At 41.5% G+C, this 18,278-nt stretch overlaps 1 protein-coding gene and 1 long non-coding RNA gene across 2 annotated transcripts; one reads left to right on the forward strand and one right to left on the reverse strand.

Moving 5' to 3' along the window:
* TECTB (tectorin beta) lies at nucleotides 1,211-7,356 on the reverse strand. The gene is made up of 7 exons (XM_021399472.1): nucleotides 6,725-7,356; nucleotides 4,770-4,960; nucleotides 4,222-4,364; nucleotides 4,063-4,135; nucleotides 2,973-3,076; nucleotides 2,814-2,897; nucleotides 1,211-2,658 (listed from the first exon to the last, which is right to left on the reverse strand). Exons 1-7 carry the CDS (start codon nucleotides 6,798-6,800, stop codon nucleotides 2,460-2,462), a joined length of 870 nt encoding a protein of 289 aa, XP_021255147.1. The 5' UTR covers nucleotides 6,801-7,356; the 3' UTR covers nucleotides 1,211-2,459.
* LOC110399959 lies at nucleotides 11,758-15,892 on the forward strand. Its single transcript, XR_002439493.1, has 2 exons — nucleotides 11,758-12,383; nucleotides 12,679-15,892. It is a non-coding gene; the product is annotated as an uncharacterized LOC110399959 (long non-coding RNA).

Consider the following 18,278-nt stretch of genomic DNA (forward strand, 5'->3'; position numbering starts at 1 on the left):
TTCAAACCAGCTTCAAATAGAAATGCTTTCCAAACATCTCTGTTAACCTGGTGAAGCATGTTGGTTCCTTTCTGGGAAGAGCATGTGGAAAGAAGAGAAATTACTTTTTAGTATTGGAAGTAACTGATACGATTTCATTGTCCAGGTTGAAGGAAGTGCCTACAGGAGGAAAACAATGAGGGAGAAGATTTGATTTTGAAATGTTTCCTTCTGTCAAATTTACACCATTAACCAGATTTTTCTTTGGGGTTTACATTGACAGAGCTACTCAGGATCCATGTTTGGGATTGATATCATCATTGTCATATTTTGCTACTTACCTGTGAGCGTGTAAAATCTGGATAAACCTTTGCCTGTAAAATAAAATAAGAGAAAAAGATAACATTTGCATGGCATGTTTTAAATAGGGCAAAGTGCACCAGCGTGCTCTGTAAAAGCAAATAACGTGGCCACACTTTGAAATTCTGGGTATTTTTTCCTTGTGGCTTTACACTCTGAAGTTACGAAAGGATCTTCAGTTCTTTTATTTTATAAAATTAATGGTTTTACCAGTAAAACATTCTGTTTGTCAATAATACCACTCTATATGTATCTTTAATTTACGTTGGCAGAATGGTGTGGATGTAGTTGTGAAACCAGTATAAGGGGCTTTCGTGAAGGCATGATTTAGGCATACATTGTTCCAAGGACTCGTATCAAAAGCTGTGAGGGGTCTGCAGAATCAAACTAGCTCAGGGAGAAATTCCTGCCGCCAGGAGGCAGCAGCTGGAAGTAAAACACTTTGCTTTGTAATGGGAAGAATTGATGGCTGTTCGCCTTGCGAGGAGCAACGGGCATGTGGGGTTGACCTGCTGGATTTCTGGTTATGCTGAAGAACCCGCTAGAAGTGCAAAGAAAGCCTCAGTGCTGCTTTCCTGCTGCTCCTAAGCCTGGCTTCTCTCCCAGTCACACGCATCCCATCAGAGTTTGTCTGGGCTGTTGCTGAGGTCAAATGGGGGTGAACAGGATTTACATTGCTAACTTGCTGTGGAAGTGGTGTGGCCATTTTTCATTAATGCCAGATAGGTGCATTTACTCGCTTTGTAAATGAGGAGAGTTTCACCGAGCAAATCTGTCACAACCCTGAACCTGGAGGGGACCAACTTCTGTTCAAGACTCCTGCTCTCACAGGGGAGCAGTTCTGTGCTTGCTCCTGTGCTGTGAGCTGCTGGCTGCTCCCCCATTCGCTGCTTCCCAAAGGGAGAACCACCCCAGGAACCCAGGCACTTACTGCGCACAGAGATCTCCGCCACTAAAACACCTCCGGTTTGTTCCATGCGCTGTTTTCGTTTGTCACATGTCTCAAGAAATCAGAGAGAAAGCCATGTATACCTCCCAAAATTAACCTATGTATATATACATCTAAACCCAATTCTTATGTTTCCAACCAAGTAAATGAAATCTGTATCAATTTTGCTGCATGTTTTCTAGGGACCATTGTTTTTTTTTATTTTCCTGTAATCACTGGGACTTTTTGGTGTTCAAGGAAAGCCTTTGCTGTGCATTGGATGAGGATTTTGGTGTGCCACAGCCTGTACAGTGGCTGTCAGTGGGCTGCCTTTTCCATGCAGCTGTAAACAAGCCTCTTGTCAAGGAGGAAGGAAGTAGCTGAGCTCCATCTATTTAACCCCTGACCTCTGTGAAGACTTCTGTTGTTGTTTATTGCAAACTGTAATTATTGTTCATTGGATATGAAGAGAAAGCACCAAATCCCTTCCATACAGCTCATCTTCAGGACTAATGTCTCCCATCACAGCTGACAAGGTCTGTATCGGAGGCAGTGCTCACTAGGTTAAAGGTCCTTGTCCATTTCCTAACCTTTGCAGGTCCCCAGCTGTGGGCATTTTTATAACCTTGGCATGTGGTAACTGTGGTTATGCCTTGCTTGGTTCAGCCTTAATTAGAGCAGACCACACACCAACTGCATTTTTCTACCTAAGGCTGTAGAAACCTGCTCTGTGATGCCAGTGTTCCTGCTCCAGTGACCATTTATGTATTTCCCGCAGAACAGGACAGCTCCAAGAGCAGTAACTTGCTGTGGGTATCAGAGAGGAAATTCCCCCAGGAAGGAGGACTGGGAGGTTTTGTTTGAGCAGAGGCATGCTTTGAGCTAGGTTGCCCTCAGCACTGAGATGTATGGTAAAATGGCAAATGCTCTACTTTCTCCTATTTTTTCAGGCTTTTGTTTAGCTGTAGCTGTTTGCCAAACAAAAGCCTAGGCTGCAATGTTGACAAAAACTGAGGTTTTAAATGACTACATTATTTCTCAATACCTCCAAACAAATTGCCCAACACTGCACATAGTACCCATGGCATGACAGAGATCAGGGTGCACAGCCCACCACTCGGGTTAATGCATTGTGATGGCTCCATCTAATGCCTGCTCCCCACCTGGCGTGCCCCTAGGTCACCCACTGAATTTAGCTCCGTGTGTTTCCCTTGGAGGGAGGCCTTACCACGGGGCAGGAAAACTTCTCGCTGTCACAGACGTGCGTCTCGCAGTGCAGCCAGACCTTGGACAGCTTGGGGATGTTTTGGAATCGGAAGGCATTAAACTGAAATGTCGCTCGGTTTGTTTTCCCATTCTCGTGGACAATGATGGAGTAGTCCGAGGCGCACCTGTATTGGTTGTGTGTGGAGAAATGTCAGAGCTTGATGTGAGAATCGTGTCCTGAGGTCACACTCTGGTGAAGGCATTTCCCCAGCTGTGGGCCACCTTCCTGCTTTCACGTGCTTGGGAAGCAGCAGGGCAGCTCCCCAGGCTCAGCACCTACCCCTTGGTGATCAGAGGCCAGTGCACCTGGTAGAAGTACTCCGAGGAGGGCGTTGCCCAGCAGTTGTTGAGAACAACTTTGAACCTGGGGAGGCACAAGGACCAGATCGGCACACAGCATCCCAATTGCCGACTTATTGTCACTCCTTTCTTCACCTACCTGTCACTTAAGCCCTTAGCTTCCACTCCAGCAAATATGTCAGAACCAATTTCTGATGTTTCGACGACAAAAGGGGCTTCTTTTATACTTGAAAACTTAGCATTCTTTGAAAGAAAAAGAAGAAAAGGCATCATATGTTACGAGAACCATGCAAAGCAGAGGCACATGGCAACTTCAGACAGCTCTGGAGAGGTGGACTCCAGAAGTCTGGGTAATTGCTACCTGCAAGCTCCAAAATCTGTGTTTAGTAGTAGGATTATTGCAATTTTGTTGATGTTTGGCTCATCGTAGTAATACGTGACAGAATTTGCTGCTGATTGGGATGTGGGATGCGTGGAATGAGAACATGAGTGGGAAGTAGGCCTTCTGCTGCTGCCCCTGTGAACCAGAGCTGCTGGGAGAAGCGGGTGGGAGTGGGACACGGGAGATGACTGTATGGGGAGGGAATGGGGCTGGTCACAGTGGGGGGTAATTGAGTGAAGTAGCTGTGCTTTTTCTAGCTGCTTTGGTGCTTTAGAGTGTGCTTTGGTGGGGAAAAAAAAGATCAGGAGCAGCACAAAGTAGCTGTGGAGAGGAGGTGAATGCTTCAAAAGATTGGCCTGATATCCAGGGACAAATGCTGGAAGCAAAATTCCAGTGGGATCTCTGGGGAACATGAAATGTCTGCCAGATGAGAGGACAAGGAAGCAGGCCGCAAGGGAGATGCATGGAGTTTTTCTTTTCTTATAGAGACAATGTCATAGTGGCAGCGTCTGTAGGTGCACGCTGCTGCTCTTTGAGTGCGACTGCAAACAAGTTTTGCTTTTTTCTTTACAAAACTTGTCAGCATGTTAGAAATGTACCACTCAGCAGAAAAAGCTGCCTTGTGTGGAGGAATTAAACGAACAGTTGGCATGTGTCTGCTCTGTTCTGTTTAAGTTATATCCCTGTTAATCAGTGGAAACAAGGACCCGTACAAACCCCGCTGTAATGATCTGCTGCAGGCTGGTAATATGCTCCGTGACATGCAGAAGTCAGGAGCAGCAGCCCTTTTTCCTGCTGAAGTTTGTGGAAGGTGAAGGCAAAAAGCTGGGTGGCAAAGAGCACTTACAGAGTAGAAGTTGAGAGATAACTGACTTTCAAATGAGCCAGAGCTCCCATTCTTCACATGGACGGTGGCCACCCTAGGGACATGAAAACCACATAGCTCTGTATGAGAGAAACCTGGGGTTGAAAAAGAGGTGAGCCCCACTGCCAGACCAAGACTTACCTTTGGTCGAAGGCAGCCTGGTTCACCAAGTAGTTGGCATTGTACGTGCAGGTGAATGAGTAATTCACAGGCTGGCTCTTCACGATCACTGTGGAGTCATTGGAGACGATGGAGTTGTAGAAGTGATAAACAGGGTTCTTAAACTGTAGGTGGGAAAATAGAGAAATGTATGCAGTAGTGTCTATTTGAGGCACCAGGAACAGCCTGGCATGTAGAAATATGAAGATTCAACCTGGTGACAAAACACTATTCCTAAGGAAACATGGTTTTGTTACTTTTCATATGCTGTGTATGCCTGCAAATGGGTGATAGGCACACAGGCTAATAACACTAAACCTGTGTATGTTTTGCCTGAAGATTCAGAACACAACTATTTAATTCCTCCTTTTCCCAAATCTAAGAGACCTGATACCCAAATTGCCTTCCCTTCATTAGTACCTAAAGCCCACTGGAACCAAATAGGCTCTTCAAGTGAGTCCAGCTGATTCCTGAACCCAGCTCAGGCTGTGCTGTGTTACCTGTCAGAAATGTTGATCTGAAAGTCTTACCTCTGACTGCGTCCCACAGTATGATTTATTTTTAGGTGACAGGTCTGGGATTGTGAATTGGTAATATCCTGAGTCGTGGATCCCATTGTAACAAATGCCTCCAAGTGCCAGCTGATTAACCTCCCATCCGTAAGGACACTCTGGAATTCTTGTAATGATGGTTCTAGGATAGCAGTATACCAGAATTACATCTGAAAGGAAAACAATATGCTTAGAGTGACATTCAGGAGTGCCTTTCTTTCAAAAAGTCTGCACATCTGCTTTCCACGGGGATTTAAATCCTGTGGGTAGGAGCATATGCTGGAAGGTCCCCTAATGTTAGCAGCGGGGGAATGGGAACAGCGTGTGCTACACAGAACTGACCTCAGGGTTGTTAAATTCAGTCCTCCCTGAAGGAGTGTTGTCTTTGCCTTCTAATCAACACAGAACTTCATGCACATTTTTTATCTTTCTGGAATAGCTGATTAAGGAACAAAGACAGTGAGGTGAAGAAATGCTGCACTGAAATGTCCTGTTGGATTACAGAGCTGCAAAGCTGGCTGCTGTTGGTGGAATGATACTGGCACTGTAAAATAATATCAGCGAAGTTGTTTGTTAGGATGCAGTAGATCTGCATCTTTTTGTAGCGGTGTTTGATCTAGAGGGGCCAGTGCAAACACAAGTTTTACAATTTCCACGTTAAAAGCTAAGATCCAAAAATGTACCAAAGAGCCTAGCTCTGTTAGCAGTGTTAGTAAAGTAAATGAACTGAGAAACATAGCCCTGTTAACAGTGATAGCTAATAGCACAACAATTTGTTTCCGTGTGCTTACTGCTAGAACAACAGTGAATATTGTACATCATAACTAATTGCTTTGTTGTGTTGGAATATTTGAGCGTTTTTTCAAAGAGAATCAGGCAGTGTGAATTTGAGGGTGTGATGTGAATTTAAAGGGAAATACTGACTTAGCACTAGTGAACTGAAAATTGAGAAAGAATACCAATTACTACCTTAAAAAAAAAGACACTCTGCCCAGAAATACTTGTCTATTTTAAAACTTCTGACACTCTCATCTTTATGATAAAAGCCTGATTTTTCAGCCTTCGTGTGCTTGCAGAAGTTTGGGGAATATGCAGGGAAAGTCAAATAGGGACCTTAGTAGCTTGTTTCTTTCTAATCAACAAATGCCGGCTTGTTCTGCTTTTGCTGGTGGTCTGAGCTGGTGATTTCACAACTATGGAAGGTCCTCAGCTCTGAGAAACAACTTGTGCAAGGGAGAGCACTGAAATAAGTGGGTAGAGGGCTGAATACTTGATATACCATGAAGTTACTGGCAGTAGTGTGCACTAGTCTATGATTATATACACATATGCCATACATTCAAAGCAAAGACTCTCTACTGAGGCATATTCCAACGCATTCCTAAAGCGTGTTTCTTAATTTTAGTGAATTCTACGTTGAAGGTTTGTCTGGCACCAGATCATTTGAGCATCTAGGCAGAAATCAGAGTGTAATTAGGGCCTCAGCTTCAATGACAATCATTATTTTTTTAAATATGGCAGTGGTGTTCAGAAGCTCAGCCCACCTTACTCACTCAGACTGCAGTCAGGACTAAAGCCCAGCTCGGGCAGCAAAGAGAGGCAGCACACACCCTGGGTTTTTCAGCCAGTTTCTAAATGCTGCTCTTGTCTTTGTCATCTTACACCTGAATTCTATTACACTTAACTTTATTACACTATGGTTATATTTTTATTTAAATTAAGAATTAAGCATATGCCTAGTTCTGTAGGGAGGCAGGACATTAGTAGAGCTTGCTTTACTATGCTGGCTGGAAATAAATCAATAAAAGAAATACAAGGATTAGCTCTCCAGAACCTACAGTTTAACTCTCTGAAGAAAACCAGCTATCAATGGAAAATAACACTTTGGCTACTTAAGTACAAGAAAAGAGCATAGGAGACTTGAGTAATCCTACCTGCTTTATTTGGAGTGCAGGGCCCCGCAAAAGCTTGAGCCAAGATGACCATCAGATAAATAGTAACAGCCACCATTTCTTGCAATGACCTGAGGACACGAGAAAAAAGCTGAATTTGTCTTCCCAACTGAAACTGTTAAACTGGATACTGTTTAAACTTGTCATTCTTGCAGAGAGAAATAACACTGCTGATATTGTCACCCGATTTCATTGCGTCAACAGGACATATATTTCCAGGACCACAATTATCACTGGATCACTACTGTGACAGTTTTACTATTTCAGTTTAGTGCTGATTTAAAGTTATTCTAGGATATTTTTGTTCTCTTAAAGAGTCTAAACCTAAAAGGTTAGTATAATTAAATGAGATTGAAACAATGGGAGCTGAAAAAAAAAGACAACAGAAATTACTAGAAGAAATATGACTCAACTAATATACATACTGTGCTTAATAATGTAATGCTAAAACTATTCAGTGCTGATGTCTATCCTGATGTATATAGCCTTAACTTCTTGTAAGTTTTTTTTTTAATCCTTACAGTTTCTCTGTTCTGAAAATTCTAAGTTTAGCAGTAATTATCCTGCGCAGCTGTAGTTTACATTTCCACCACAGGCCTCAGCCCTGCAAGCTGCTTCCCGTGGGCAGAAACATGCTCCAGCACAGAGCAGCCTGTGGGGCTGGGACTGCAGTGCTTGTATTTTGTCCGTGTAGACACTCTCCAGTATCTGCCCTCATATCCCCATTACTGAGCACACTGTCAGAATTAACCTATAATCATAGGTTATAATTAAAAATAATAATAATATAATAATTTAGGTAAAGAAAAAAAGTCTTCCACATTAAGTATTCCCAAGAAAAGAAATCAATTTCAACATTTTCACTCATCCTCTTTCTAAATACATTTACAAAAAGCTCATACACAAGTGGCAGCCCCTTCTAATTGTAATCCTATGCATTCTACAATAAATGAAGTATAATACCTACAAGAGAGGAGGGGATTAAGTATTTCAGATTTTCATTGCGCTCTTATTCCAGTAGCTGCGTTGCCGGCTCTTCCCAAGATGTCCTCTTTCAAATGAACCCAGCTGGTGTTATCTCCGCTTTATATAAGCAATCTTGTAAAAGGAGCCCATCTCTGGTTAAATCTCAACCCGCCAGTATTGTCCAGTGTGGGAGAAAAAAAAGTTATAGAAAAGCAATTCCCTTCCCTTAGATGGGACTGTGTTGCTGGTATTTGATTTTTTAAGTCTGTTGAGGCTTTTTTTTTTTTAACAGATGGAAATAACTGAACAGAAACCTGCAGAAGGCGTATAACTGACGTAATTTCTTTCTTTTCCAAGTTTACTAGGAAAATGTAGAATTTTTGCAGTGACAAAATCACAGCTGCCTTCTAGAATTCAGCGACAAAATCTTTATAGGAATTAGATGTCTGTCTTAAATGGCTTATTGACAAGGTTGACGTTTTGTGCCATGCAGATGGACAGAAGTAATTTCAGCATCATATACCACCTTTGAAATTATCTCATATGCTTATTTTTCCTAAAAGCTCACAGGCGTGTGGTCTGAGTCCAGGTGGGATCTTCCATATTTCCACTGTACTATATAACTACACCACACAACACTACGTGTGTATGGGACTGTAAAATATATGTTAAATATTACACTACGGAAGTGTATATTTATCACACTTCTATACTAAATATCACATTATTTTACAGTGTAAAATTCACCACTGTACAGAGCACTCAAACCAGTTTGCCTTCACTATGACACATGCCGTGTGTTTGCCACATGACAGTCATAGATTTTTCATGTGACCCATAGCATCCTGTTTGTGCTAGCTTTTGGTGACAGACCTGGAAAAAGGACTTGGGTATGATACTGCTGTTTTTGCAGGACTGCAGAAAAATGATGGGTCATAAAATGGTCTTGCCTTGGGGACCCAGTCCTGTGGGCTCCCCTGAGCTGAGTTTGGTGACCCCTCCTGTGCAGCTCTCCATGTGGGAAGAGCTTAATTCTGCCGCATCTCTGGCAGAATTTAATGTGAGTCTGCTTTCTTCCAAGTGGCTTTTGGATCAGGGGGGTCATGCAGTAGAAAGGTTTTTGCGGGAAGAAGAAGCTCTGATCTTAAACTGAAATACTGAACAATGTGGCTTCAGTTCTTCTGTGGGTGCTCTGTGCAGAAAAGGACTGGTGCGATTTATGGGCCCACCTCCAGGAGAGCATTCACTGCCCTAAATCCAGACCACAAGGAATCTTAGCTACTGCCATGCAGCTTGCAAGCATGGCTATGGCTACAGTGTGCATTGAAAGGGATGCTAACCCTTGACCAGCAATGATAGCATGAAGATGAATCTATAAAGATGTGAAAATGTTTATATGTAATTAGAGTGAATTCTGATTCTTGCAAGCTGACTAAAGGCCCTAAAGAAAGGTTAAAAATCCCATAAAGTTCTGTGTTTTGTTTCAGATAATGAACTTGAACGTGAATCTGAAGCATCACAAGGATTGCAATGCAGAGAATATCTTGTTAAATAGGTTGCTCCCACTGTTCTTGTGAGTCAGGTTCCACAAGCCATCACATACCAATTCAATGAGATTACTTAAAGAGGTACAAATGGATAAACACTCTTGGTTAGGATTTGTTTTTATATTAATTGAATTAATGAATAACCCACTGAACAAGAACAGAAGCTCATAAATGGTTTGATTTGCTCTAGCTAGGGATTATCCTGATCAGGAATTCTAAAATAAGGAAAATTTAACTCAAGGTATCTGTTTTATAGTCTCACCCCAAATACTTCTGCAGGCACTGAAGCCCAAATTCGATTTCCAGCTCCCAGCTCTGGCTGAATATACACGCTGTAGATGTTCATTTATTTTTGCTTTTGTATGTGTGACTGCTTTTGGTTTGGAACTAGGAACTGGGAGCTGGTGAAGCATTTTGAACCACCCCACTAGCTAGTCTATACAGCCCATAAACAAGGCAAAGGTTTACATAAGAATGCCTTTCCTTGCAACTTTGTACATGAGAAAGGCCTCGTAGCTCTATGCAAGCTGATTCTTCAAGCTCAAGAGATCAGCTTTAGCTTTGGGATTGGATGGGTTCTCTTGGCTCTTGCGGGACTAATTTGGAGTGTAAGATATTTGGCCAACCTTGATGACACTTAGTGTAAATACTTTGTTAAAAATGATGCTAGTGGCCAACTGCACCACAGTACTAATATCCGAAATGCAGATTAGCATTGTTATAATTATTTTAATCAAATGATGCAATAAAATAATCATTGATGTAATGCTACAGGCTTCAGTGGAATTATTCCAAGCTAGATCTAATCTTGTAATTTTTGAAAGAAAATAAATCTCTCATTATCTTCTCACAGAAAAGCAATCTCCGTGTACATAATACTCCTTTTAGGTGGAAGGTAGAAAACAGACTAAAATCCATGAAACGAATTTGGCAGAAGTGCCATCTGGTCTATAGCAATTTGCATTTGCATGAGAAACAAGCACAAAATGTACCTCAACTGTACAGCATTGGATACCTGATCTGATCAAAGGTGAAGGCTTGGGGAAGGGTTAGGTTTCCCTCAGTAATTGAATCACAGAGAAAGGAAAGCCATTAAATTTGCAAAGGAGGCCATTGAGGCTTGATGCATTTCCCTGACTCTTTCCAAGCCCATTGAATAATCTCAGCAATCTAAGTATCTGTAAAGATTTTGTCAGAGAGCAAATGAAGGCCTTATTGTGAAGTTTGCCTACAGGGGCAGCTTGTCTCTCTAGCTTTGTTCCTCTGGTTGTGATTGAAAGCCATGTGAATATCTACTGTCTGATTCTTACATGAAGAAATTGAGGTTCTGCTCTTAGTATCTGCAAAAGTTATCGTGACTTTCAATTTTTATTGTTTTGGAAAAGACAGTGAACTTGAAGAGCTCCTTAATTTTATGGAAGGACTTTATAGGGTAATGAGAAGCAGTGGAGGTGTTTCACTGACTCTAGGAGGAGTGAAACCTGATGACATTTGTCTAGAAGTTGTCATGTGCTGGTGAAAGCATTTCCAACCATGCACCAAAACCTGGCATTCTTACTTGTGTCTGATATAAGGAGTGCATTTACAATACGAGTGTGGAGATGTGCTCACTGGGTCTAGAAGCACAGGAGCTGCATTTGTACCGTGCTTGATATGACTTAATGGGTCCTGTTATGGAAGTGCATCACTGAGTTGCTACAGTCAAACCTGGCCTGGATCCTAAGTCTAGAGTGGGCTGTGCTCTGCAGACTTGTTGCCTTGAGTTGTAAGTACCTTGTGGATTTCAGTATTGTTTTCCATTTTATGGAATAAATACATTCCCAATAGTCATTGGTGGCATGTGGCTGGCCCTGCACCCATAAGTCCTCAGGTAGCTGACATTCTTCAGTAACTGCACAAAATCAAACCAGAAGCATGAGAAGTCAGAGGAAAACATGGCTGTGGGAGAGACATAAAAATCTGAAATGCAATTTTGGAGCACTGGAAGAGACGGCCTCCTGCTCTAAATTGCCTTGTGTATCACCTGTATAACTACGCAATGCTGATTCATAACTTTTGAGCTCACCTGCAGCCATATGCTTAGTGAGCAGCACTGCTGCCAGGACATGCACCACCTGGGATGTGGCTGAGCATGCACTCAGCTGAAGAACCGTCCCCTTCACAATTCTGCTGTTCAATGTGTTCCCACTGATGTTCACAACAGGAAATCTTACGGCTTGCAGAACTGTGGTTGAACAAAATAATCACGTTCATTTGAATGCTTGTTGCTGTTTGGCTTTGCCAGCAAATTCAAAGTAATATTCTTCTGAAGCTTGTCCATCTACATTTTGCCTGTAATTCTCTACTGTTGGAAAAAATCATTCATTTCCAGCTGAGCTTCCTACACACCAAAACACTTCAGGTAAGTGTTTTGTTTGACCTATTTCTTTATGGGCTGTTCCAGAGCCAACTGGTTGCTCAGGTTAAGGGCTTTGGGCTTGGTTTAATGAAGGCATGAGACATGCAAAGCAGGTCATGTGAGACTGGAACTGATGACTTGCACTGGTCATGTGAAACCACAGCCCTCCTTGGACTGCTCACTTCTTCTGGAGGTGCCTAAACTTGCAAGATCCTTGATTCATTTGCTTTAACCACGCATGTAGTGCATTCATCGAAGCTGTAAGGAGGCCAAGGTATCTGCAACTGTGCTGCAGGACCTGTAGGAGACTCGTGAGCCTTTGGAGCAGGACCTGGAGGATACTCAAGGACATCTCCAATGGGGCTGAATGTTGTGTGCGGACATCTGGATTGAGACCTAGGCATGTTGCTCTGCTTGGCTTCATGTTTATTTTTTGTTTGCCTTGGAAGCTGAAGCACCCTGCATGCTCTCCTGTATGCATGCCTGATCCTGCTCTAGTTGGCACAGTGCCCTCAGCATTTTCACTGAGTGCTCAGAGCTAACTTCTACATGTAAGTCATGGCACTTCAGGCAAAAAAGAGCTTTACACTCGATGGGTTGGAAGTGCAAGGACTCAGACCACCAGGCCTGTCTTCTCCAGTGATGCTTTAAGGAAAGAGTGACTTTGGCTTCCAGACTTAGCTGTAATCGGTGCTTCTGTGCCTCTGTATGTGCCAGAGCAAAACTGCAGGTATTTTCTGTTAAGCATAAGGTTAAGTGTTTTTCAGTGGACTAACGTTGTTTGGGGATTAGCATTCTGGAATCACCTGAATTTGGCCTACATGGCTTTTGAAGTGTCTAAGTGCTTTTTTGGATCTCAGCTGTGCCATGCTGTATAACACCTTGTAAGCCTTTCAGCTCGCGTTATCTCAACAACAGGTCTTGATCTTTAGGTGGTGTTGGAGGTGGGGGAAAGTTTTTTTTATGAAGGCGAGAAAGAAGGTAAAATGGACTCTTTGTGTCATTCATTCGTTTAATTTTCTCAGGTTGGCAGCTTGCTCTGACACAGGAACCGTTGCTCCTCCTGTTCCAGTAATACTTTTTTTTTTCTGGACACCAGCGCTGAGAGGGTTGCAGCAATATCATGTTTCTCAGCATGGGCTGGGTTATGTTGCTGCAGCTTTGAGAGACTCTAAAGTAGCTGTCTGTTCTTCTGCCTGTACCTGGTCATGATGGCCATAAATAATGCTGCTCACCATGTCTACGTGCTTTGCTACAGAAGGGCTGAAAAATACTGAGGCATTAAAGAAAATGATAAAGACAAGTCAACCCTAACTTGGAAGTGTCTGTGTCCATTCAGGCCTGAAATCCTTCCAGCTGTAACATCACTAACCATAAATGAGCTACAGAGACCATCTCCAGCTTCCTGCAGTGGTCTCAGCCAGCTGAATTACAAAGCTGCTTGGTAGGATCTGGATATGATTGCATATATAAAGGGCTGGTAAAAATTAGGTTCTAGAAATGGATTAGCACAATTCATGTGGCCCACAAAGTCTGACTAGAAAGCTACCTTTACACTTTTGGTGCCTATTACTCTCATTTATTCCTACAGTTTCTGAGCCTGAGTGCTTTGTAAATCCCAACTACAACGTAAAACTATAAGTTTTCATCATGCTAACGAACAGGAACTCTTAAAATCAGATCACAAATAAACAGGATCCAAAATGCTTTTTATTTCTAACAGCGTATTTACAATTATCATGTTATTTTCCTTTGAAGATGACTATTAATATAGTCATAGAAACATGGAGTGTCCATGTTAATCTATTCACCGCAGTTCCTATCCTTTGAAGAATTAAGATTAAAATTCAGCCGTTTTCTGTAGAAAATAATCTTTTCTATCTGTAGTGCTGTCCTCTCAAATCCAGCACAAAACCTCTGCTCTTCTCTCAATAGCAGCTGCTGATTAGAATCACAGTTCTGGTTTCCTGAGCTACAAAATCTTGCTAGTTTGTTCTTAGACCTACTTTTTTAGCACATTGTATCCATTATAATAGTGTTGTCCCCATTTTTAAGAGTTTGTGATTTTTCAGCAGGCTGATAGCATCATGCCTGGAGACAGTCTCTCATGTAAAGAATTATAAGGTCTCTTATAAGGAATTATGTGGCTTTAAGAGCTGTATGTATCAAAATTACCTGTATTAATTAGCTTGTGTTTACTAGCTGTGCTAGTAAAGTGTTCATAATATTGCTTATCATGAACCTAGTACCATTATCTCTATTTTGCAAACAACAGAACTGAGCCTCAGAGGGTCAAAACCCAGTGTAGGGCTCTTGAGCAGGCCATACTACTTTTAATTTCCCCCTGTCCTTCAAACTGCAGGTAGCTTGGAGAAGGAGCTATCCAAGCAAACATGTTTGATAAGAAATGCCTTCTGTGAAGCTGCAGGAGTCTTGCCTTGACTGTAAGGCCATGATATCTGGAACAGAGGACTCTTACTTAAACCTATTTTGCTGCCTGAAGAGCCAAAATCCCCTGTATTTTCAGTTTACTATTCAAACTGGGACTTACAGCTTTTTAGTGATGACCTGATGAGCCACATTCCATCATCAGCTGAGTGCCTTGGTGGATTTTCCCCCTCAGATGCCGTAAGGAAAGTTCTTCCTGATTTGACAAGATATAGTCTTTAATGCATTCAGCCTACAAATAGGCTGCTTTCTGGGATTCCCTATGGATAACAGACCAGATTTCAGACCATGTGGAAGATATAATTTTCTTCAAATTGCATCCAGCACATTAATGATGATATGCATTGAGATGTTTCCTTCCATTCATCTTGCTGCACAGTAGTAGAGAGATGATGCTGTCTCTTTCTGGTGAGGACGAAGCAGAGCAATAGTCTAGAGACTTCAGGCACTCAGTTTGGTATTCATGTATTCTTTTCTTTATGATTCAACTAATCAAAACAGTTCTTCCATTTTAACTGTCTGCTGAAAGTCAGGATTTTGGGGAGGATCATTGAAATACCAAGTGCAAGAGGTGATTTTGTTGCTGCCCACCTGCAGCTCTTCAGAGATTTTCACAGATTTCCTCTGATAGCCAAGATTGATAAAGTTGTCACCTTTTCTTTTTCCCCTACTTGACTGTAGCTGGTGTTGCAGTGACTCGCTCAAAATCAATCAGACCATTTTGTATGATGATCTTAATTGTATTATCCACTAGCTTTTCAAATGACTATTTCTGTCTTCAAGTGTGGCTCACAGAATGATTAATGTAATTCAATGAATTATGCACTCTACAGAAAGATATCATTTCAATCCAAGCTAGTTGAACAGAGCACTGTGGTGATCTGCAAAATGTTTGCATTTACAACACACCAGAGACATTCAAGTAATATTTCCTACACAGCGTTCCAGTAAGCATGACACTGAAGTTCTCTTCTATGAGAATCCCTCAGGAGTACAACAATCTGATTCCTTCCAAAGGTTTCATAGAGTTGCTCTCCTCCAAGTACTGATTTCTCCAGGACCGGCTGTGCTGAAGACTCCAGATTTGTTAGGCTGCTGATGTCGCAGAAGCCTCTGCTGCTGGTTGTTTATTCTAGGATTAGCTAAAATTAGAAGTTGACCCTGTGTTCCTTGGCTAATTTGAAGGCAAAAATACAGTTTACTGATTCTGTTAATCTTTCTGGAAAAATGTGGTCTCTAAAGTCAAAGCTAAGAAGATATCTTTCTTGAGTCAGGTCTTAAATGATCTCAAAATGAAAGTGTCTTTGACAACTTACGTATATGAGCAATAACTCCTGAACAGATTCCAAGGTAAGTCCTTAACATGCTATGTTTCACACCTGGAGAATATTAGGAATTTTAAAGATCAAGAAGATGTCAAAGCCTTGTTTTAAGTGCTCGAAAACAGCTGGATAAAGTCAATGAGTGACAAACCTTTCATTTGTTGCCTGTACTAAAAGCAAATGAATAGTTACTCTTTCCATTTTTGAGTGGTCTTTATACCTAAAAAACATGAATACTGATTCTTTCCTATCACTGAGTAGGGAAGATCCATTACAGATATTGCAAGTGTCTAAAATGCTGAAATTAAGATATTGAAAAATCTGTTGAAGCTTTTCCTTTATTTCAGTTTTTTTTGTTTTCTCAGACAGCCTCTGGAAAAATGTACCTGAATCATTGTTTAATTTTGCTAACTTCTCTGATACCTCTGGCTGGAAATGCTTTGAAAAATAAAATAATAATGCAGTTGAAGTACCTGCACCTTACATCTAAGTGTGTGTGTGCTGGGGGGAGTGTAGTATTTTGGCACACATGAAGTCACAGGTGCATGAATATGAAATGTGGCAAAGACAACATTTTCTATATTTGCAGTGCCCTTCTTTCCAGGCCCTCAGAGACCATTATAGAGATCTAACTCCAGACACCAACTGGCCAGGAGGTGGTGTTAGTGGTGTACTGTAAACAGACAATGTGACAGAAAAGCAAAGTGACGAAGTCCTATTAAACCTGGTGAAGGTGTCTCACCCTCACCTGAGTGTTGTCCCATTCCTTGAACCTTTCATTGGCCTGTTCAGATTATTTGCATTATCTATAGTGACGATTGTTTAGTGTTGCTGTTTCAACACAGCAAGCAAGTCACAGTATAAAGACAAATGTAATTTCCTTGAATCATTAGGGGCACATTAATTAACTAGTAACGTACATAATTTATTATCTGCTAATTTAAATTAGACTAGATCAAAGCCTACGTCACTCTGGATGTGAGAAAAGTTTGGTCATCCAGACCTTTCTGAACACTGGTACTTGTCTGGTATCTACTTCTTGACTTGCTTACACTATGCCTCTGTGTGAAGTTCTGTTTGTAAATCTTTCCTTCCAGCACTCTCTCACTCTGTGCATGGTTTCAGTGGTGATTTCCTCTTGCTCTCCTGCCTCTGCTTCTCTCACTGTAAGCAGGCCATCAGTGAAGCTGGTCTCTGTGGCTGGGGAGACATTAGTTGGTGTTGGGTAGATGATCAGCTAACACGGCTCCTTGGCACCAGGCTGTTGCTGGGTATGGTTTTGCACTTTATCAGCTATTTTAGTCGCTACCATTCGAAGACAGGGAAATAAAGGTTCTTGTTTTGCCTGCATTACTGCACAATCATAGCCAGGCTGGACCTTTTGGCCTTGGTCCAACTATACTCTCATGAAGTGAAGACCACCTACAGCCTGAGTTTTGCTGCTCAGAGGTTGTAAGTGCTCAAAGGGGAAAGAAGGAAACTGCACCCTGATGTTTCATTACTCTGCCTTCATCAGGGAAATTTCCATGGCTTGGTGTAGAAAGAGACCTGCCCTGATCTTCCCTGATGCGGATCTGTTCCTGCCTCCCATTTTGCACAGAATGCATGAGATGGGGCAGCCTCCTCTTGCCCTCTTATCTCCACATCAAAGTTGGGAGCATCCTGACTAGTGGACAGGATGGTTTTTGTACAGTGTAATGCCCTCGTAATTGTTTCCAAATGCTATATATAGCCATGTTATCTACAATAATTATTATCTTTTAGATTTAACATACTGGACAAAGTGTCCTAGATGGCCTGGGAAAAGAGCCATGAGAGTTAAAGGCTACTGCGATCAATCATGCCGATAGTTTATTTATGTGGTTGGCTACTGTGATGGTAACAGCTTTTTCTTCTTAGCCAGTATGCTCTAATTTTGAAATGACATAGCTATTCTATTTAAATCTTCAACTTTATTGTCCAAAATTTTAATTCTATGGAGACTCAACACCGAAATATCTTAAAAAAAAAGAACAAACAAACAAAACCAATAAACAAAAAAACGATCTAGATATTTTAGTTGGCTAATTCCTATTTTAAATGCAAGTTATTTAGGAATCTCAATGTGATTTTCAGGATTGCAAAACTGGTAGTCCTATTGCAATCATTATTCAGCATTGGAAGCTTCTCTATCTATATCTGCCAAACAAATCTTTGAGTTTCATGCAAAACAGTTTTTTTTTAATCTTTCAGAAAGTACTTTCTTCAATGAAGCTACTTCGCATGCAGTGAGACTGCTTTACAATGAGGCTACAGAGCCTGCCATTTATTCTTCAAATCGTTCTTCATCGTGTAAGAACATAGAGCCTCCAGTCTTTCTGAGGGCAGTTGCTCTGAGAGTGCTGGCAGAGAGGGCTATTTTGAAAAGCAGTGAATAGTCCAAAGGCTGTAGGTTACTACAGCCCTTGTGGTATTCTAAAATGAGAACTGCTAAGGAAGAAATGCACTGTTCCATGGGGAGAATATATCCCATGGGTATATCAGTATTTTCATTGAGTTGTTATTTCAACTTTCCATCCAAATTCTGCACAGAATGAATGTAGAAAGATTACAGTGTTCTTTCGGATGGAAATTCTGAATTTTGATCAATTGTGCTTACAAAGCTGGAAACACTGCTTGTTTTGGAAAAAAAATCTGTTCCCTTTGTCCCAGCCCCAGAATTCTTTGACGAAGATACTTTTTATCCCAGGAATTATAGAAACTAAAACTTTCTCTTTGGAAAGATGGAGGGAAATGTCTGCTTATTCAAGAAATGTTTTTTTAAAGACTGGTCTTAAAGTTGTTGATAAGGCATGAGAGTATGAGGGAAATTGTGT

The sequence above is a fragment of the Numida meleagris genome, chromosome 5 (genome assembly GCF_002078875.1).
Source record: "Numida meleagris isolate 19003 breed g44 Domestic line chromosome 5, NumMel1.0, whole genome shotgun sequence".
Taxonomy (NCBI): Eukaryota; Metazoa; Chordata; class Aves; order Galliformes; family Numididae; genus Numida; species Numida meleagris.